The sequence below is a fragment of the Rhododendron vialii genome, chromosome 13a, assembly GCF_030253575.1.
Source record: "Rhododendron vialii isolate Sample 1 chromosome 13a, ASM3025357v1".
In the NCBI taxonomy this organism is placed as follows: domain Eukaryota; kingdom Viridiplantae; phylum Streptophyta; class Magnoliopsida; order Ericales; family Ericaceae; genus Rhododendron; species Rhododendron vialii.
This window is the reverse complement of record NC_080569.1, coordinates 13,460,724-13,483,255: the sequence shown is the minus strand read 5'-3', so window position 1 is coordinate 13,483,255 and position 22,532 is coordinate 13,460,724. Positions and strand designations below refer to the sequence as shown.

Genomic DNA, 22,532 nt, shown 5'->3' with positions numbered 1-22,532 from the left:
CTTAGCCAAAAAAAAATTCATATTTATAGCTCACGAACAAGTACTTTTTGCAATCAAACCTAAAGACAAATGTGCCTATGAAAGTGTCTAAAATCCTTGGGGACCCTTTGAAATTGTCTAAAATCCTAGGATATCTTATGAAAGTGCTTAAAACCCTAGGGTACCCTATATATGAAAGTGCCTAAAATCCTAAGGTACCATATATATAAAAGTGCCTAAAACCCTAGAGTACCCTTTGAAAGTGCTTAAACCACTAAAACATTAGAATAGAAAAGTGCACTCTAAAGTCATGTGAAAATGCCTAAACATATTTTGACTTTATAGCTAAGAAACTCAAAAAATTGAAGGAACTCTACTAGAGTATTTGTTGGCATCATTCCCCTAATTGAAAACTATTTTACCTTCTTCATGGCTAATTTTTCCTATTTATTACTTTTATCGTCAGACAGAACTAGGATTTTCTGCGGAAGGGAGGCCGGAACGAAAACAAGAACCTAACATTGCTAAACTCTTAAGCTTTTGTTACATACTAGTTAGTAATTCAAGCACAAGTAGTCCCCTTCTCTCTAAAAAAAACCATCTCCCTTCTCTCTCTAAAAAGCCAGGCAATTAGGGTTTCTCATTGGGTGGGTGGGGGGCGCTTCCGCTCCTCCCGCCTCTCCCCTCCCTTCTCTTCTCTCATCTCTCTCTATCCGTCTTTCTTTCTTTCCCCTTCCCCTCTAATCTGATCCCGTTCTTTTATTCAAAAAATGATTGGCGTTGCAACAAAGTTGGGTGGTGATGGTGGTGGTTGGGTGTTGCGGTGTTCTCTCGGCGTCTTGTTCCTCCAATCATTTTTAGGAGTCCTTTTGCATCGTTTCGCGGCGGTTGGGTTCCGGTTCTGGCGTGGTGGGGCAACTGGTATGACTTCTCCTCCTCTATCTTCTCCCTCTCTTCTCTATTTTTTTGAACCCCTATCCCCTGATCTCACCGTTCTCCTGGTCCGATCTCGGTCGTCGGTTCACTTATTCGGTTCTCCAGTTGGTGGGCTGTTGGATTCGCCAATTTTGCCTAACGGCATGGATTCCCGAGGGCGTTCTCACGTTCAGCGTGACTCCCGCCTGGGTCTTTGTCGATGGACCTGGGTTTTGCTTAATGGCTTGGTTGTAGCTCCCGCGGTAGCTGTTTCGCTAGGTTCCAGCTTTGCTCCGTCGTTGGGTGACCAGTGGTGATTTGGTAGTGGACGATGGTGGTCGTCGGGTGACCAGTAGTGGTTCGGTGGTTGGTGGTGTTTTTGTTGGTCAGCGGTGGGGGTGAACAGTGATCTTGGGTAGGTTTTGGTTTTCTTTTGGGCTGTGATGTATGGTTATATTCTGGGCTTTTGGCCTTTTTCATTGTTTGTGCTTCATTGTATTATCTGGGCTTTGGCCTTAGGTTTTTTGGGCTCTGGCCCTTTGGGTGTATCTTACAACTTTTGGTTGGAATTCTCTCTTTTCCTCCAATAAAATGTTTGTTTCGTCTTTCAAAAAAATTCAAGCATGAAATTTAAAGGAATAATGTTCTTCAAAAAAAAAATATAGGCACTTGTTTTTCAACAACGAAGAAAATTTTAAAAACATCAACACTTTCTATTTATACTTGGCAAAACAAGGACATATAGCCCTATTAATTTTCTGTGTTCAGTTACTAAGAAAATTATTGGTTCCTACTGGAAAACACTCTCCTGCAAAATAGGTCATGCCAAAATGAAAGAATTCTTGTTTTCTTGCAGGAAAATAAATTTTATTTTTCTTTACTTCACCTCATTTTGCCTTCCCTACGAATTCATTTTCCACACACCATTCTCAACAATTGAACGAAGCATATATAAAAAGAAGTAATTATTTTCCACTACTTACCCACTTTTTATGTTTTTAATTTAAAAGTTTGGAGGAGTTGATACAGTACGTTTTGAACATATATTTAGACTCCCGTTCCACTAAGGTTCTTATTTTTTTAAGTACTTATTTTATGTTTTATGAGACAGGTCATTCTCCTACAATACATCATCTTTAATTCAAAAAATAAGTGCTTATTTCAGTTAGTGGATACTATTTGGTGTCTTTGGAGCACTATCACGTGGGCCTCCCCACCAGTGCATTTTCCCTCCATCCCTATCTATCTTAAATTTACGCAGTAGGAATGGAAACGGTATAATTTGGTTCGGTAGCAAATTCAAAACAAAAACTAAAATCCGCTATTTTCATTTTATCTAAATCATAACCAAAACTACGGTTACCAACTTACCGGTTCAGTTTAGTTTTTTCACAAAAACGATGGCAAGAAATCAACACAAACAAAGAAAATGACAGCAAAGAACAAAAAGTAGTAAACACCTAATCCCAAAAAACCAATGGGTACAAGACTTGGAGTGTCCAAATAAACCAAAAGTAGTAATTGGCATCTCCCACTCCCTTGCATTATCAAACCTCCGTCACCTTAAAGCAAAATTTCAGTCTCACACAAATCTCTCTAGCAAACTCCCACTCTTCTTTGGTCGGGAGAGCGGTGCAAGACTTTGAGTTAACAAATCCTAATTGAAGTGAGTTGAAATTACACACACGCATATACACACAAGGGTATTTGCATAATTACAATGTTGCTTGATTGCAATTCGGTGCGGTTAACACATGAATTTTAAAACCAGAACTGAGCTGGCCAGTTTTGTGAAATCAAAAATCAAAAACCAAAACAATGGTTAAAATCGCACTAGTCTGTTCGGTACGATTTGGGTAGCTAGTGGTTCAACCTAGATTGTCATCCCTTTGACACGATGTTCATACACTTGATCTTAGTCTGACGTAACTGTGTGTAAAAATGAAATACTATATAAAGTATCATGTGACTGTGCTTCAAAAACGATAAATAACTCACATGCCTACTCTAATCATCAACATCCCATTAAATTTTCCTTCTTTGGCTCGCCTTAGCACCTAACATGATGATCTGCATTATTAATTTTTGTCAGTCTCATAGAAAAAAATATTTAAATAACATTTAAATTGATTGAATCTCATTAAATATTTAAACGAATCATTTAAAATGAATGGTTTAAATCTAAAAATTGTACAGCCATACATTTTAAACAGCTCAAAATGCACTTTTTGATATCAAGTTAAACTAATTTTTAGCACAAATATTTTCTTTGCAAGATATACTAGATGAGCGATTCAGACCATCATGATAAAATTTTAGTAATGGGTGTGATCAATTAAAGTATGGAGGAGAACTAAACTGTCTCTTGGGCCCTTTTAGTGACTCCTGCTCTACATACTTTGATACTACATTGAAACAGTTCAATTGTTTAATACTCAATAAGAACAATCGTGCCAAAAAATCATTTTGGTACACTGTTTGATGGTTGTTATTATGAATTTCTGATAGTTTACAGGCCTGGAAAAACGGAGTTGGGATGTACATTTCTATTTTCATAGAATATGATGCCAACATAAACCCAAAAAATTTACGCCTACAAGCCGACTTAGGAAATATATTCACCTATTACTGCTTTTAAATGTGGATCCCTTTTTTTTTTTTTTTGAAAGGCTTTAAATGTGGATACTAGTCTACTACATAATTCTCTCTCTCTCTCTCTCTCTCTCTCTCTCTCTCTCTCTCTCTCTCTCTCTCTCTCTCCTATAACTCCACACTCTGTTTGGCCTTCAATTGAGAAAGCATTCTGGGATGAAGGCAACAATTTAAAACACAACAAACTGCTGTAACTTCACTCTCTAAACAGTTCCCTGGCCTTCAATTGGGAAAGCATTTTGGGATTCCTTTGGCAAGCTAACAGTCTCCCAAACACAACAAACTGCCGATTGCAGGGCCTTGGAGCGACTTCCCCCATATGCCATTGACCTAAATAAGGTGACAAAACAAACCGAACTGAATGGAGATTGGGTAGTACATTTCAAACAATGAATAAAAGTTCTTAAGAAATATCAAAAGAGGAAAATGGCAATCTAGACGGCATTTGTAAAGCTAATAAGAGCATATTTATGGACATACTTCACTAGAACAACTTCATGGAAACCAAGAACCCCTGAAATTTTCTGTAAAAGCAGGGAGAAGCTTTGCTAATATCTCATGTCGCGCATGACATTATAGATTCCAATAAGAAGTGTGATGCCCAAGGAAGACCATTGGAGTTTAACTACAAAGATATAAAATGCTTTAGTCCAAGTTACAAAGGAATAGTACAAAAAAGAAATCTACCACAAGCTACCTTCATCTCATATCTAATACTACTACATTAAAGTATATCCTCCAAAGCATTCATAGTCTATAGACAAAATGCTGGACAAACCCCACCTAACAGGGGCTAAGAGCAAGCTCTAGAATCTAATTCAATACCATATAAAAGATCAAAGGACTGAGCAAAGCTGGTGGTAGTTTTTAAATGTTTTGGCGCTGAAAGTACTGCAAATTAAAGGAATAATATCTCCATCTCCTTGATTTCATGTGATTCACTAGGTTCCATTTTGGTTACACCAGTATTTTTCTCATAGCTAATTTGAGGGAAAAAAAAATGCTTTTAATTATGCTGTTCAGCTTGATGCAGCAAATGACATCAAAATATCCTCCTCCTTTCATTTTCTTTTCATCTCCTTTATTCCCATTTCCAACAAAATTTTGGAACTAATCTCTCTAACAAATGAGAATGTATTGTGCTTACAGGAAGCAATAATACAAGATCTATAGCAATTCAGTCAATCCATAAAACAATTCAACAAATATCTTTACTCAGGTAACATTTTCTTCTCACTTTGTTTCCTTTCTAAGCAAAATAAAGATCTATTACAGACTCCACAAACCAATCAATCAATCAACCCAATAATTAACCGTTAACCAACCCTTTGTTAGGCCACATCATCAGAAGAGATGTCTGATTGCATTTAACACAAATCAATGAGAAGTCAACTTGGCGATGAGACAACCCAATAAGAGTTATGCCAGTGTTTTCAACCCACTTCTAAGAGGGCGTCATTGCATCAGGCCTTCAGCTTTAAGTAATGGCTCCGGAAGGTTCTGAAACCAGCTTTAAGTAATGGCTCCGGAAGGTTCTGAAACCAACTTTGGCCGGTAAACTGATCACAGATCACATTCAAATTCACAGAGTAAAGGATAGTTTATGGCTGTATGGCGTCATTATGGCTCAGTCAGCAATCAGCCCCTCAAAAGACAAATATTTGAATCCTATGACTTGTATTGTCACTTCCTCTTGCAGAGAACTTAAATCTTTGAGAAACTTAACTTCGATCTACCAGATTTGACCCAAGCAGGTAGCTTGGGTGATACTCTATAACGTAGCCAGGGACGGATCCAGAAATATAGCATAGTGGGGACGCATGTTAATCAAAATAGAGAAAGTTCATTTTTTTTAGTCAACCACAGTAAGATTGTACAAAATTAAGGCATACATTACCAATTACAAAAGTTTATAACACATACTTTAAGTTAAATTAGGTAAAAATGAGTACAAAATCTCAAACAACATTTTAAAGTATGGTTTAAATGAATATCGATAAGTTATAGAATGATCGAGTTATTTTGTTAATGACTTTATTTTGAAATATTTCTCCCAAATGGTTAAAATAAAGAGAATGAAGAAAAAATAGCTCCAAATAGACAAATAGCTCCTAAAGTAACAACTATAAATGTATCATGTAATAAAATTCAGGTATAAAACTAATTCTATATGTGTATTTTCAAAATATATAAAAGTGTGTATGTTTATATATCAGCACACTTTTATAATTATGCTAATTTATAAAAAAAAAAATTTTAATTTCGAATGAGAACACGCGTTCGAGTGGGGGCAAGTGCCCTCGTGTGACCCCCTTTGGGTCCGTCCCTGGACGTAGCGTAATAGTAACACTGTAAGTCGTAAGACCTACTTAGTGCTCTCTACATGTCTCTCTTTTATGGGTGGTTGGGTAACTAGCTAGCATGCCTTAATTTATGAACATATCATTTGCCAAAACAGGCTAAATTTGACATTCATATAAGAGATTATATAACACCAACTTGCCAACCTAATGATTTTGCAAGACGAAATTTGGTAGACAAAAAAATATTGCAGATGGATTACTCCAAAAGTAAACATTCACAGAAGCATAGTTGTACCATTCATTCAATGCACATTTGTCTTACCAAATCAATGACCTTCAGTCCCCATATACTTGATCTGCAAGAGCACGAAAGAGGCAGTTCCCATCTTCCATCATTCATTTCACTTCTAATCCGTTTGCCCATTTGATGTCAATCTCAAACTGGTGTTCCCTTTCCTGAAACAGATGCAACACAACTAATTGACAGAACTGCATTTTCTGAACATACTGGAAATGAGCTAGACAGACCCGTCACACTTCACATATGTTCAAGCAGCTCAGCAAAGTCAGGCTTACATAGTGTTTACCTGAAAAATAGTAAAATTTACAAAATGGCCAAATATAACTTACAACATTGTCATAGTAGGGCCAAAGCAAGGGTTCTGTTCAACAGCGCTACAATACCTTTCAGTTTCACAATGAGACCTTGGCGAAGAAGGCCTTGACCCAATTGGTGACGTCCTAGTTGAAACAATATGCCAAGCACTTGCTCTCTAGATGATGCAATCTGCGGAGAATTGGAACCGCCAGACACAAATCTCCGAGAACCAGAGTTCCCTATAGAATGTTTTGGGGGAGGTACAGGACAAAGCCCCACCTATCATGGGCTAAATGCAACTCTAGATTCGAGAGGCAAGTTCAATACCCTATAAAAGGTCATAGGACTCTGCAAAGTTGGTGTTAGTTTTTAAATGTTTTGGTGCTGAAAGTATTGCAAGTTAAAGGAATAGGATCCTCATCTTCTAAGGCATAATTTCAGACAAGACTACGAGGCTATGTAGATTTAGCAATTTATGGTCTCTCAAATTGCAAAATTTAAAAACATGATGGAATGCAAAATATGCAAGTACATACCTAAATAGAGAAATTTGGAAATCCAGCTAGAAAACATGGAGCTTTGATCCACCCCTTAGGCCTTACATATAATCAAATCAATAGACAAAGTTAAATCACCAGTCTCCAGATTTTGCAAGGAGCTAGGCTGGTCACACACTGACACTTCTTGTTGACAAGAAAAACTCATCAGTAAATTTATTGTAAGAAAGATGTTACAGATGTAGAATGTATGACGACACATACATAATTACAAAATGACGAGCATGAGACAATATAACAACTATGATACTTACAATATATTTTTGTATGAGATCTTTAAGTTTCTGCCTCCTGCCTTTTGATTTCTCTATAGAAATGTAGCTTTGGTGAATCTCCCAGCAGCATAGCTTTGAATGTTCTTTCAACTTCACCTAGATACTTTTTCTCTTATCTTCGATGTACTCCAATACCCTGAACAAGATATCAGCACCAAAAGACTTCAGAACATTTTCCGTTGGAAAAGAAATGCTTATAAATTTCAAATATTGACATAGGACTCACATTGGCAAATATTGCACATAGAAGCCAAATAATTGTATAGAATCTTCATATTTTCCATATGGTAAGGACTGCAAAAGTAAAAAATAGTTAGTGGCTGAAAGAAGTATAACGGAGGGCCTTCCTACAGTACGATGTAAAATGCAATGCGATTCATGCGACTGGTTGATTAAGCTATGACCTTCTTTGCTAAGAATGAATTAAGCTCAATAACTTCTATCATAATCAATAAAATTCTATAACGAAGTTTACAATCAAAGTGGCGACACCATTCGGTTCTAATCCTCTCTCACCACACCACAACTCTTCCCTCATAGAAATAGTTAGCAAAATATGTTACTTGCTTGTCTCTAGCATCTAAATTAAATAAACAATGCTCCATAGATAATGTCCAAACAATGGGCAACAAGGACTCTACCTTCAGTCATAAATCAAAATCACTGAAAGATAAATAACCATCCCATGCTTGTTAAGGATTTTTAGTGTAGTATTTCTATGTTCAAATTAATTTGGTATCCGTAAGTCATGTACTCTTCTTCTTTTCCGCACTCATTCTTCCGCTAGTTGATATTCTAAACTTTCCTATTTCACCGCCCTATACCACAGTTTCATCTTATATAGTCAAAAGTAACGAAAACCACAACCAATGATGTCTCACATTATATCAACACAGCTTAATATTTTTTTTCCCTTGTCTATATAAACTATATATATCTTATATCATTCCGTACATCATATTATTAGTCCCTCCTACTTCGACATCCTCTCGACCACAACGTGCGCGTCTTCCACCTAGCTATCTTCGAGACTTCCACTGCTCTCAAGCTCAATTGCCGGCTGTTCCTTTCTCTTCTTCTTTGCTTGGTTCACAGAAAGGTATGTCTTATCCATTATCCTCATGCATATCCTATCAACAATTGTCTCCTTCTCACCATAAATTTGTTGCAACAATTTCGTCTGTTGTGGAACCCAATTCTTTTTGTCAGGCCATGCAAGACCCAAATTGGCGTGCTGCTATGGCTAATGAATTTCTCGCTCTTGAGCAGAATTGCACTTGGCAACTAACACATTTGCCTCCTGGTAAAAAGGCTATTGGTTGTAAGTGGGTTTATAAAATCAAATATCGAGCTGATGGCACCATAGAATGCTACAAAGCTCGTCTCGTTGCTAAAGGTTATAATCAAACAGAAGGCCTTGACTATCACGAGACGTTTGCTCCAGTTGCAAAACTAGTTACTGTACGCTGTCTTCTTGCCATTGCATCAGCTCATTCTTTGCCCCTACATCAGCTCGATGTGCAAAATGCTTTTCTCCATGGAGATCTTGAGGAAGAAGTCTATATGTCACTTCCTCAAGGTTTTCGACGATAGGGGGAGACAAAGGTATGTCGTCTTCTTAAGTCCTTATATGGTCTTAAGCAGGCTTCACGCCAATGGTTTGCTAAATTCTCTACTGCTCTTATAGATGATGGGTTTATCCAATCCAAAACAGATTATTCTCTATTCACTCGCTCTCGTGATCAACAGTTCACTATTGTCCTTGTCTATGTCGATGACATTATTGTCACCGGAAATAATGAAACTACCATTCGTCATCTCATGGAATTTCTTCACCAGCGATTTCATCTCAAAGACCTTGGACTTCTCAAATACTTTCTTGGTCTTGAGGTAGTGCGATCTGCAAGAGGTATTTGCCTTTCGCAACAGAAATATGCTCTTGAAATTATTGAAGAAACTGGTTTACTAGGTGCTCAACCAGTTCATATTCCAATATAGCAAAACCATAAATTGAATGCTTCTGATGGTGCTTTGCTTACTGACCCTTCTTCTTATAGAAGACTGGTTGGTCGCCTCATTTATCTCACCATTACTCAGCCAGATATTGTGTATCCTGTTCATGTTCTAAGTTAGTACACGAGCCAACCACACAAGCCACATCTTGATGCTGCTCTTCACCTAGTGCGCTACTTGAAATGAGCACCTGGTCAAGGAATTCTTTTATCTTCAAGTTCTGATCGTCAACTTCGGATGTATTCTGACTCTGATTGGGCCAGCTGTTCAGATACACGACGTTCAACTACTGGTTTTTGTTCATTTCTAGGCACCTCACCTATTTCGTGGAAAACCAAGAAACAACACACTGTGTCTAGGTCATCCGCAGAATCCGAATACCGCGCCATGGCCTCTGCTGCGTGTGAAATCACTTGGTTACTATCTCTTTTGAAAGATATGGGAGTTCACCATCCTCAACCTGCCATACTCTTCTGCGACAATCAAGCAACGCTTCATATAGCCGCCAATCCGGTCTTCCATGAAAGAACAAAGCACATTGAGATCGATTGCCACTTCATTAGAGAAAAACTTCGTCAAGGCTTCATCCGTACTATATATATGCCTAGTAAAGAGCAACTTGCTGATATCTTTACGAAGTCCTAGGGCAAAGATCAGTTCCAACTTCTTCTTCGCAAGTTGGGCGTTCTCAACATTCATGCTCCACCTTGAGGAGGAGTGTTAACTATAATTATGGGATCTGATGTATTTATTGAAATCCCCTTAATGATGTGATTTGATGTAGATAATTTAGGAAGTTTGAATCCCCTTGTTTATGGGATCTGATCATTGTAATCTTGTATATGTAGATGACTGAATATGAATAATATGTATTGAGAGTTTCTCCCAAACTTGTCAAGCTCTGAACCGATTACCCTGTTTTGAACCCGATCTGAAATGAAGTTGTACATATCTGCAACTGAAATTTTGAAAGTGATGATATCAAGCGCCATCACAGGCGACAGTTGAGGAGGAATTGGTAGTAATGGTGGCTGTGGTTTTTGGGAGGCGATGAAGGGGAAAGGAATGGTGCCGTTGTGACGGTGGCTTTCTCACCGTACGGTTTTTTCAATTTTGGCTAGGTTTTAATGGTAGAAATTGTTTGTGGTTGTGGGTATTGGTCTATTTTAATGGTGGATGGTTGAATTTAATGGTGGGTCTTGGTTGGTTGTTAGTGCTGCTTGTGGTTGCTCTTGATCGGTTTTCGTGTTGAGTTTTCGTCCCTTTCAACAATGGCGGCAGTTGGGAGGAAGATGAGATGAGGGAGATGAGCTTTGCTCCGTGTAAAAGAAAGGTATATTCGTCATTTCATTCATTCCGTTAACGGCCTTGACGAATTTTTCATTTTCAGTAGATGAAGGGGTGCGTTTGGGTGTTTTTAAAGGTTAGGGAGTGTTCGTGTCCAAAATGTATAAATGAGAGAGTCTCCGTATAATTTCACCATATATTATTAACTGAAACAGAGAAGTAAACTCAAAATTCTTAAACTGTAACTCTGAAGTTTTTGCTGGGAAAATAGATATGCCATCTCATTCAGATTAAAGCTAGAGATTCTAAAGTACCAACTTGCCGGCCTCTAGTTCAGATTAAAGCTACAGATTCTAAAGTGAAACAAAGAGAGAACCACGTGTGAGAGGGAAGTGTTGGGAAAAATAGGCCGAATTTCCACAAGTATAAACCATGGAGGAAATGTAATATGTGCAGCGAATAAAAAATACCAAATGCGCAAACAACAAACAAACAAGACACAAGCGATTTTTACGTGGTTCCACCAAATTTGAGGTACATCCACACGACCGAAGTCCAATTCCACTATCAACAAAGTTTACAATTGGGTTTACAAAGAGATTCAAAGATCTCACAAACACCCTAAGGTATATCCAACTAAATTACAACCAAAGAGAGGAAATACCTCAACCATTTGATGAACAAAATCCTCCAATAACAGTTGAAAATGAGAGCAACTGGAGTATGAAATCAACAAGAGAAGCATGTGATGTATACTCCGAAGAGACAAAACACACAGCATCACTCACCGTTTTTTTTTCATTTCCAAGTTCTGGTGAATGGTGATGTATACTCCAAAGAGACAGAACTTTTTTTGCTTCCACGAGAAGCTAATATGCCACCACCAAACATGTGCTCCAGAAATTGCGTACAAAGTTACAAACTTCTACTTAAATAATAGCCAACAAATTAATCTTTTGGGCCAAACAAAATTGGGCTAACAAAATTATTGGGCCTCCACAAAATTACCATTGAGTTAATTCTGGGCCGGTCCTAATATTGGATTCCATAACCCACCAAGTCCTATGGGGTAAAAGTGCAATGCTCATTAAGTCCTGTGGATATGATTTTACTTCTTTACCCCACTTTGAATAGCAACAAATGAACACAGCCTATCATTTAGGGTTTCGAATGAATGCACCCCCCCCCCCCCCCCCCCCCCCCCCTCTCTCTCTCTCTCCTCTAGTTAGCCCCGCCACCATCGGCTACTCCTCCGCTGGTCTCAGCCACGCCACCGGCCACTCCTTTGCCGGTCTTAGCTCCACCGCCAGCTATTCCTCCTCCGGTTGTTCCAACCCCACGGCCTCCATGGACGTCGATGCCTCCACCGCCACCTCCATCCGCCGCCTCCATGGACGTTGATGCTTCCGTCTGGAACGACAATCGTCGTTCTTGCCGCGGTTCACAAATGAATGCCCCATCTCATCATTTTAGGGTTTCAAATCTCCCAACCCATCCCTCCATCGCCGACTTCTCTTCGACCAGGATCATTCCGCCCGGAGGCGGCGCGACGCCGTCCTTCCACCTGGGCGTGACCGCCGGTCACTCGACGGTGATTGCTTTCTACGTCTTTACCTTTTCAACTAACAGTTTTAATTGTAAATTTGGACAGAATTTAACACTGTTAATTATAAATTTAGACAGAATTTAACACTATTAATCGTGGTGGTAATTAACACTGTTAATTGTAAATTTGGACAGAATTTAACACTGTTAATTATAAATTTGGACATAATTTAACACTGTTAATCATGGCGGCGGCGGTGGTGGTGGTGGTGGTGGTGGTGGCGGCGGTGGTTGTAGAGACTCATATTTTTTGGAAATTATTTAAAGGTTTATTAATATTAGAAATTGAGGAAAATGTGAAATATGTGTTTATATGATTTGGGGTTCGAATGAAGAGATTGGAAGTTGAGGGAGTGCAAGTGTGATTAGTGTATATGTTAGTATATATAGGGTGTGTGTGTGTGTGTGTGTGTAGAGGATAGAAAATCCCCCTTTCTCTCTCTCCCTTCCGTCCGACTCTCTCTCGGCTTCTCACTCTCTCTCACTCATTCCTCCACCAAAGCTCAAAACCCAAAGAACTCAACCCTCTCTCCATCCTCCTCACTTGCCATCGAGTTCATAGCTTGTCCAGTTTGGCTCGGAGAGGAGTATTTTGGGTGTATTTCAAAGTTTGAGTTCAAGGGTTCGCGTGGCCTGATCTCTTTGCATGTTTTCTCTCCGACTTCGAGGTAGGGATTTCTTGCACTTGTTATATGTTTATGTGTTGATTTTGCACCTTGATCGTGCTTTAGATTGTTGGTTGTTGTTGTAGTTGAATCCTTGAAAATCTGCTCGAAACCTTGCTGTATCGATACGGGCTTTCTGCCGTATCGATACCATTAGAAAACAGAAGCTTCAGAATTTCTGATTTGGTTGCTGTATCAATACGGCCATTTTAGCTGTATCGATACCAAGAGCTTATGGACAGTTTTGCTGCATTTGTTCCAAACTTCGATTGTTTTGACCTCTGATCACTTCTAGCACCTCTTAAACATCTTTAGACCTTCTCTAAACTCGCTTGTTCGATCTATATTGATTCATTGATGTTTCCATTCCCTAGACACTTCTGAAGCTCAAACTTAGTGTCGTCGTAAACAGAAAACGTATCGTAGAGTGTATATGAGTATCAAAGGTTGTATGAACGTTGTGGTGGTATAAATGGTAGATGAGAGCGATATAATGACTTCAAGGGTAAAGTAGTAACTTGTCTTTTCACGACTCATTGAACCTCTCGATTTTTCTTTGGTACACTTGCTACGGGATTCAAGTATAGGAACTAGTAGGTCGAATACTTTAAAAACCGCTTGTGAGTAGCATGTTGTGTCAGTGCGGGGAGATACTTAGAGGTATGGTGAGGACGTGTGTATTTGCTTATATGTGATATGGTAGATTGTTGGTCTTGTAATGTCATGTGATTGATTAAATGGCTTTTGGATTCGATTGAATGATTCGATGTTTGTGAAAGGGGAACGCGGAATGAATGTGGATGATAAATGGACACAAAGAGAACTTTCAGGGCTTTTGAATGAGGAAATGCCTGGCAGGAGCTAAATGCTCATATTGTAAGCTTTTAGGGCTCTTAAATGAGTAAATGTCTGGCAGGAGCTAAATGCTCATATCATTTGTCTTCAAGGCTCGTTATCGAGTAAATGCCTGGCAGGAGCTTCGGTTCAGACTCTTAACAACACGTTATTGGTTTATTAAGTTAATGAGAGGATTTTGGTTTTGGTTAAAGGATTTTTGATATAAAAATCCTCCGGTATTTTTGAGCGAATCAAAGGTTTCCGGTATTCGTGCACAGAATCAACGAACTCCGGCTATTCAAGCTCGAATCAGCGGAGCTTGACCATTATAGGTCATGTATTTCTCTACATTACGCTTATTTGAAAACAAAAGAGATTGATTCATAAGAAAAGGATGTTGATGACCAACAATAAGGAAAGGGAGAATGATTATGAGGATGGGAATGATTGTGGAATCATATGTGATGCGATGAATCGGTTGATAAACCAAATATTGGTTATTTGTGATTGATGTGGGAATGTTAGTGGTACTGGTATGGTGTGTGAGATGATAGGTATCACATATAGGATTGTCTAGAATCCTTTGGCCATGGTGAGTTGCTTGTCGATAACCATATGAACCTTGGGCATATCTGTCTATTCTCATTCACTCTAGATGCATAACTAGGCATATTTTCCTATAATTTGTGCATAGATTTCTCTACTGGGCTAGTGTAGCTCAACCTATCATTTTCAGGTACATTGCAGGTCATTGACATGGAGTGCTTGGAGTGCATGTTTGACTTCATCTTTTTGAAAGCTAACAAGGGGGAACTACTTGGCATCTTAGTAAACTCTTAATCCTCTCTTTCAGTACTAATACCATGACAATTTGGGGCCTTCGAGCCGGAGATGAAATCTTTGAACTTAACTTGTGATTATAAGAAAAAATTGTCTTTTGGGGTAATATTTGTATAAATGCGAGGATTTTAATTATTAAATGTTATAATTATTTATGTTGAAAATCGAGAGCGTGACGGTGGTGGCGGCGGCGGCGGCGGCGGCAGTGGTGGAGTGGTGGTATAGGAGGTTATATAGGCCAACTATTAATTAATATTGTTAATTGTGGTGTAAATTTATATAAACTTAGCACCGTTAATTAGATAGGAATTAACACTGTTAATTGTGGTGGTGGTGGTGGTGGTGGCGGTGGTGGTGGCGGTAGCAGCGTGGTAGTAGTGATTGTGGTGGCGATGATGGCGGCGTTGTGGTGGTGGTGGAGTAAGAGGTTGTATGGGTCGACTGCTAATTTAGACAAAAATTAACACTATTAATTGTGGTGGCGGTGGCGGCGACACGGTGGCGGTGTAGGCATGGTGGCTGTGTGGCGGTGGTGGCAGCGACGTGGTGGTGGTGGTGGTGGTGGGGTGGAGTGGCGGTGTGGTGATGGTGGCGGTGGTGGTTGGATCATCTCTCCAATCGCTTTTTTTTTATAAAGGGTATTTTTGTCAACAAAATAATGAAGAGGACTTACTGAGCTAGAGGACTTACTGAGCTATAGGCTCTTTGGGTAGGACCTAGTAGGCTATTCTTCATCCAGACAGGACCGGCCAGGAAGTTTCCCTTTCAATGTCAATTTGTTTGAAACGCCAGGAAATGTATCTTTTCTTATAGTTCAAGTTTTGTTCACATCACAAGTCGAACAAGCTAAGCAGAAACTCATTCAAGTTTGATTAATCCTATTTGTATACTCTAATAGTAGTAGCACAGTGGTGGCACTTGTGATACTTTCGAGTTTGGACCACCACTTGTGATTACAATTAAAAAGTGTACTTCGGACGAATATGAAATATGGACTAAAAAGAGAAATTCGGATAGGTACCTTCACTAATTAAGCTTTAACCCTTTTTCATTATTTAATTTTTAACAGTTGGTTATTTGAGATACTTATGTTCTTACTTCTACTATTTTTATATATATCTCCACATTCATATAGTGTAGCTACGTGTTGAAACTTTCAAGAAGATAGAGACTCCAAATTTGCAGTAGAGCAAAGGGCACTTAAAACACTAAAGAAGCAAAGAAATATCCAAAGTTGCTCCATCTAATGTAGAAAATATAGGGAAATGATTCTGTGTGGAGACCCGTAAATTATTATAATTTTGAAAATCGTTTAATGCGTGAAAGAATTGTATTATTAATAAAGTTGTACGTTTGTTTGTGGGGGTGTACGGATATACGTCTACCGTTGTGTATCAGACATTCTGAGAATAGTTGGATTTTGAGTTTCGGTGTTGAAATGATGTGTGGAAGTGTTGGTAGCAATTGGGGTTTGATTTGATGAACGTTGGCAAAAAATTTCGAATCTGTCTTTAATGTGCAGGTACAGCTTTTTCCAGTACAGGTACATTGCGACCAGAAACTGTGAAATGCTGAAATTTTTGGGTACTTGTACCAGTACTGTCATTCCACGGTACCAGTACATCGTGCAAAATTTCTTATTTTTCAGCACGCATGACAGCTCACTATAAATACTCCCCTTTACCATTTTTCACACCCAAAACCCTCGAACCAGGCCTGGAAACACCCCGTCTCACCTACCCAACTCCAATCTCACCCAAAACTCTTGATTTCAACATCAAATCTTCAAGATCCAAGGGTTTTCTTCCTCAAAATCACAAGATTCTTGCATTTGGTGAACCAAGGGTGAGTTTTGTGTTCTTGTTCTCACTCCTTGAAGCTCTATCACGTTTTTCTCTCTCTCCTCTAGATTATTTGTTGATCTTTGCTTGTTATTCATATTTTTAGGCTTTATTTGCTCTAGATCTTGTATCCAAGCTTGGGTGAGGCTTGTTTTTGAAGGATTCAAGCTTATTGCTCTTGGTAGACCTAAGGTTTTGCTTAAAACCCATCTAGGTAGGAATTTCTCTCTTCCTCTACATGTTTTGTGGTGACTATGTGTGATTTAGATGTTTATTTACTATATATGGTCGAATAGAATGTTTTATGGCTTGAGGATTGCATTTTCTTTGATAGTGGTATTGTGGTAATGAGTGCCATGGTCCATGAGCTATATGTGTCGTCTAAGATAATGTCGGTGTGTGTGGAATGAGTTTATGGCATTGGTATCAATTGTGACGATAGTATGGTTGTTGTTGTTGTGAAGTGAATGGGGGATTTAGTGTGACGCAAGGGGTGGAAACACACGGTTCGCAAGGGGTGGAAACACAATCTCGCAAGGGGTGGAATTTTGTTGGAAGAAGTGTGTGCGTGTGTGTGTACGTATGGGTTTGTGATTGGGAATTGTTATGACATTTGCAAAAGAGTGTTGATGTGCATTATTTGGATTTGTCGTTTAATTTGATTCGTTTATGCTTATCATCTCATTGCATGTAGATTTTGTAGAGAATTTCCTACTGAGCTAGTGTAGCTCAGCAAAATCTTTCTTTTCAGGTTCAAACGTAGGGCAATAGGTTGCATGACATGGTGTATTTGGAAACGAAGACTTTTGGAAGCTAACATGACTTAGCTACTCATCCATTTTTGTATTAGTCTACTTTTGGATAAAGATGGTATTGTAACTAAATTACTTTGTTTGATCTTTTGACATAAGATTGTAATATTCTAAATACTTTGCACATGTATTTAACTTAATTTGGGCCACGGTGCCAAGGATGTATTTTTTTAAACTTGGGGACTTCGTTTGTAATTAAACAGGTGGGAAACCATTTTGGGTATTATTTGTCCTATGCGAGGATCTATTATCGAAATGATTTATCTACTTATGTTGAAATGTATTTTTGGCTGCTGATAAAAAAAAAAAAAACAAGTATTTGGCTGGAATACAGGCCAAGAGATGTCTCCTAACCAACTTTAAAATAAGACACTTCGTGCTAGAATCTAACCAAAATGGAGGAGGCAAGAGGACCAAAAAAAATTCTTAAAAAAAAAAAATTCTTCGGCAAACATGACTTTCTGAACCTTTATAACAAGGAAACACAAAATAAAAAACATAATCAAGGATAAAACAACTACAACCGAACAAGTAGCCATAAATGGTAAATTGCTAAAATTCCTCTATATTTTGACTAATGCCTCACAAACTTGCTTTTCTTGTCTTTCCTGTCATTCCTACATTAGTTACTCTCATTAATTAGAACTGAACAGATAATCAAGCAAGTTACTCCATCAAAATAAACTACAAAAAATAATAAAAAAGGGGAATGATTTTTGAGCTCCAAAAAAAGCCTAAGGAGCTCCACCTTTTGTCTTCATCAGACAAACTCCCTGAATTACAATATCAATCTAAAACTTTTCCCCATAAAAGTTCCATAAAGTATGTAAAAAGATGGAGCGCCTGAGGTGTTTTGTGGAGCACGAAAACCTATAAAGAACTCTTCAGGGAAAAGAAAGAACTTTTCCACGGAAAAGTTTTAGATTGAGAGGGTAATTCAGGAAGTTTGCCTGATGAAGACAAAAGGTGTAGCGTCTAAAGCTTTTTTTGGAGCGCGAAAATCAGCTTCCATAAAACAAATATGTTCACAAAGACAGAACAGATGCAGAAGCGAGAAAATTATTTGAGAAAAGAGAAAAAAAAAAGTGAATTTTGTAATTGCATTTTTTAAATAGAAGGAACAACACCCAACATAAATATACCGCAAAGTCTGTTCGCACAAACCTTTATACACAAATCAATTGGATATCGGTAGGTGCTTATTCAGAATTCGTTGGGCGAAACTGTGTGGTTCGCTCCACAGATTCTTAAAATTCACTTACCGATATCCGATTGAGCTTTTTTTTTTTTTTACAGGAACCCTAAAAATTCAGTCAACAAAAAAGAAGCGGTTCGGATCATCTTTGTGGGACCCGAAGTGGGCCCCACAAAAATCTGTGCAAGTTCTGTGTATAAAGATCTGTGCGCATAACATGATTGTAAATATACCATGTACCTTATCTCTCCTCTTCCTCTTGCAACAAGACATGAAACCTTCCATTGCAAATTGAGAAAAGTAGTCTCTTTCCCACCCCTACATGGACCGAAACCATAAACAAGCATAGGCAACATCACAAAAGATCAGTCATAAAAGCACACCAAGAGATATAGATGCAATCAACAGCATCGGATGGTCCTGACCATAATCGAAAAGTCACCATGCCTTGCTCCAACAATGAGGTCCAAGAAGCCCTTGGGTTATTCTAAAAGAAAGAGATGGTTACTGAATGCCAATGAGAAATTTAGAGCAGAGAAATAAGCACTACACCTTGAACATGCTTGACGCAATCCCTTTCCCCCTCAAAAGTGCAGGTGAGTTATCATCTAGTGAGTGCCAAAATTTTGAGTACCATAGTAAGGTAGTTTGGTCATAGCCTCCAAAATAGTTCGTCTTGCATGGCACGGTCACTTGACTAATAGCTTTTCATTGAATAGGAATTGACCTACAAGAGGAGAAAAATGAGATGAGTGGATGAGGAATGCATTTCAGTTCCACTAACTTTCCGCTTTTAGGGTATACCATGCAATAGGCTTCGTGATTGGGAGCATAAAACCATATCATTTGAAGATATGAACATCTGGCAAAATTATCTCCCCCTTTATGAATCCCCATAAAGATTCGAACGAGTGACTGTAGAAGAAAGAGTCACAAAGAGAGTAGACGATGATTTATGCAACTAGATTGTTCATCTCTATGCCAGCAATAATGGAAATGGTTCTTTGATTTGTTGATCCAAGATACTCAATGTGCTGTAAATAATACTTCTTTCCGGGTGAGAACAATCTCCAGCCGTAAAGACATTTTTACTCTTCTCCACTTCAATCCAGCTGCATCCAACAGGCTTTTTGAGATCTCTTGTCCTCATAAGCCTTCTTATCCCAAGAACCCCATCCCATTGATTATCCGCAGCATAAAGATTTGAAAGCACAACATAGTTCCCAATGTCACCGGTCTCAATTTCGAAAAGCTTATTGGCGGCATCACGGCCCATTTGCACCTGATGGTGGGCCCTACAAGCACCTAGTAGCGACCCCCACACACTAGCATTAGCTTCAAAGGGCATTTCGGTTGCAAGAGAATACGCATCCTTTATTCGACCTGCTCGAGCAAGGAGATCCACCATGCAAGCGTACTGTTCTTTGGTTGGTTTTATGCCCTGCATTTTTTCTATTGAATCAAAAATCTTTAATCCTTCATTAATAAGGCCAGTATGGCTACAAGCAGATAAAACAGCAGTTATTGTAACATGATCCGGCTTTTCACCCAATTCAAGCATGTGAGAGAAAACACCAAGTGCTTCTTCTCCCTTGCCATGCATAGCATAGCCTCCAACCATAGCCGTGAATATAACAACATCCTTCCGATGAGTTGATTGGAAAAGCTTGTAGGCAGAATCGATATTACCACATTTTGAGTACACATCTATAAGGGCTGCATTTAAGTGAACATCCTTGAAACAAGCTCTAACCGCATATCCATGGCACTGCCTCAGAAACTGGACTGAGGCCATTTGAGCACAAACGGGAAGGAGACTCATTAGAGTTAAGGCATCAGGCTTCATTCCGTAGTCTTTTAGCTCATGGAACAGACTTAGAGCTTGAGAGGGGCAATCATTTTTAGCGTAAGCTCGAATCATTAGATTCCAAGTGGTGAGATCTCTCTCGGGCATATAGTGAAAAATCCTATGGGCATCATTAGTTGAACCACTTCTCACATATCCTGAGATGATTGAATTGGATGTGACCACATTCCTCTTGCCTGATGACGTCTCAAAGATCTTCGATGCATACTCCATGTCGTCGCACTTGGCATATGCATCAATTACTGCATTCCCAAGAGTAGGTGTACCATCGCCAAGCAAAAATCCAGACTTTATCGAAACGCCATGAGCCTCTTTAACCTTGTCAACTCTGGAAAGAGTAGCACAAAACTGAATTATAGCTAATATAGTCAAAGAGTCAGGTTTTATACTTTCCTCAAGCATCCGATGTAACAGTTCAAAAAATGAACTTTGAAGATTTCTGTCTGCAAAGGCATGAAGCATAGAGTTCCACGAAATCAGGTCTCTACTATAAATTGATGAAAAGGCTCGGAATGCAGCTTCTATGTCACCACACTTTGCATAGAAACTTAGAAGAGCATTTCCCACTGATGTATCCTCGTTTAGTTGAGGATGCCGGATAACATATCCATGAATCTGTTTACCAAGCAGAAAGTGACATAAATTGGCACAAGCAGGAAGAATGCCGAGAAGAGTGACAGAGTCTAGTTCAACCCTCCCCACAGAGATTAATTCATGAAACAACTCCAGCGCTTTCAACCACTCACTGTTTGAAGTGTATCCTGAAATTATAGTATTCCAGGAAACCAAATCCCTTACTCTCATTCTCTGGAACACAGACTCTGCTTCTCCCATTCTTCCAATCCTAGTATAGAACCTCACAAGAGCATTGACAACGGAAAGATCGGCTACCAACTCAGCCCGCCGCAGCACATGACAATGGATCTCTCTCCCAAAGTGATAGCCAACACTCTCTTCTAACAAGCCACAAATAGGCAGAAACTTTGCAATAGTTGCATAATTAGGTGTTGTTGGTCCTTCCAGCATCCATCTAAATGTATCAAAAGCTTCATCCACGCAATTGTTCTCGGCAAATCCAGCAATCATCGCATTCCACGAAACAACATCCTTGTCAGGAATTTCTTCAAACACATGATATGCATCCTCATAGACATTCCCAGATTTGGCATACAAGGAAACCAGAGCATTACCCACCAAGGTATTCGACACTAACCCATATTTCATCACATAACAATGCACACACTTGCCTAAATTCAGTGCTCCTGAACGTGCACAAACAGGAAGAACTATAGCAATAGTGACAGAACTGGGTTTCGGGTCGAACACTATATGCATTTCATGAAACAATCTCATAACCTCAGCATCATGATTCCTATACAAAGCAAACCCAGATAGCATTATGTTCCAAGTGATTGAATCATGACTGGGAATTTGATCAAACAGTTTTCTACTGTCATCAAGAGCATGGCTTTTGGCATACATGTTCAGAAGTGCTTTGGAAACAAGATGGCATGAAGCGTGGCCCAGCTTAATGATATGGGTATGGAGTGATTTCCCTAACGTGGTGTCTGCAGTTACAGCACATGATTTGAGGATGGCTGCAAGTGATTGGTAATCAGGTTTGAAGCCCATTGGATATCCCAGCTTTTGAAGGCAGAGGAGCAGGGCTTGATTCATATTTGGAATACACAAAATGGGCTGTTTTGATAGTTTGAAGTTATATTAGGTGTGCACGGGTTGGTTCAAACTCACCACGAAATTAATTATGGTTTGATTCTTGATATTACTAGATTACAATAAAGTAATTTATTATGAATTCTTTAATTTTCGGCGTGGATGTGCCTTTGACTAGACCGAGAAGGAGATTAGTTAAGATGCACGTAAATCGACTCAAACACTCCTGACTATCGAACCAAAAAATAATATACTCCTTCCATCTCATAACGTTTGTCTAGTCCGCAAAACGATGACATAAAAATAATACGTAGTACCATTTTTGCAAGAAAAACTCCAATTTTTTTTAACAATTCCCTAGATATCAATGAGTTTTTTAAATTTGTGAAAAACATTTGAATTTTTTCTTGAAAGAAATGTAGTATTTTTGAATCTTCATTTTGCGGACCAAAAAAACATTTTGGGACGGAAGGAGTATCAAGTGGTGGCGGCGTATTGTCACGTGGCTCATGTGGTGCCACATGATCCTTTTATACCACACATTTGTGTAATGAAAAAAGGAAATGCGAGCACTACGTGACGTGACGCCGTGACAGTACACATGGGGTAATGAATCT

At 38.9% G+C, this 22,532-nt stretch overlaps 1 protein-coding gene and 1 long non-coding RNA gene across 8 annotated transcripts; both read right to left on the bottom strand.

Annotated features, from left to right (window-relative positions):
* Positions 1 to 3,205: 3,205 nt before the first annotated feature.
* Positions 3,206 to 8,109, bottom strand: LOC131312658 (uncharacterized). 5 transcript variants are annotated; one of them, XR_009195934.1, is made up of 4 exons: positions 7,506 to 8,107; positions 6,984 to 7,415; positions 6,172 to 6,795; positions 3,206 to 3,876 (listed from the first exon to the last, which is right to left on the bottom strand). It is a non-coding gene; the product is annotated as an uncharacterized LOC131312658 (long non-coding RNA). The 5 variants fall into 5 exon arrangements; XR_009195933.1 differs by having other exon boundaries at positions 3,207 to 3,876; positions 6,172 to 7,127; positions 7,259 to 7,415; positions 7,506 to 7,779; XR_009195936.1 differs by having other exon boundaries at positions 3,208 to 3,876; positions 6,172 to 7,044; positions 7,259 to 7,415; positions 7,506 to 7,769.
* An 8,754-nt stretch (positions 8,110 to 16,863) lies between these two features.
* Positions 16,864 to 21,976, bottom strand: LOC131312653 (putative pentatricopeptide repeat-containing protein At5g08490). 3 transcript variants are annotated; one of them, XM_058340566.1, is made up of 4 exons: positions 19,179 to 21,976; positions 18,927 to 19,101; positions 18,800 to 18,861; positions 16,864 to 18,692 (listed from the first exon to the last, which is right to left on the bottom strand). In XM_058340566.1, the coding sequence occupies exon 1, from the start codon at positions 21,916 to 21,918 to the stop codon at positions 19,351 to 19,353; it is 2,568 nt and encodes an 855-aa protein (XP_058196549.1). In that variant the 5' UTR covers positions 21,919 to 21,976; the 3' UTR covers positions 16,864 to 18,692; positions 18,800 to 18,861; positions 18,927 to 19,101; positions 19,179 to 19,350. The 3 variants fall into 3 exon arrangements, with proteins under 3 accessions (XP_058196549.1, XP_058196548.1, XP_058196550.1); XM_058340565.1 differs by having other exon boundaries at positions 16,864 to 18,861; XM_058340567.1 differs by lacking the exon at positions 18,800 to 18,861.
* Positions 21,977 to 22,532: the final 556 nt, after the last annotated feature.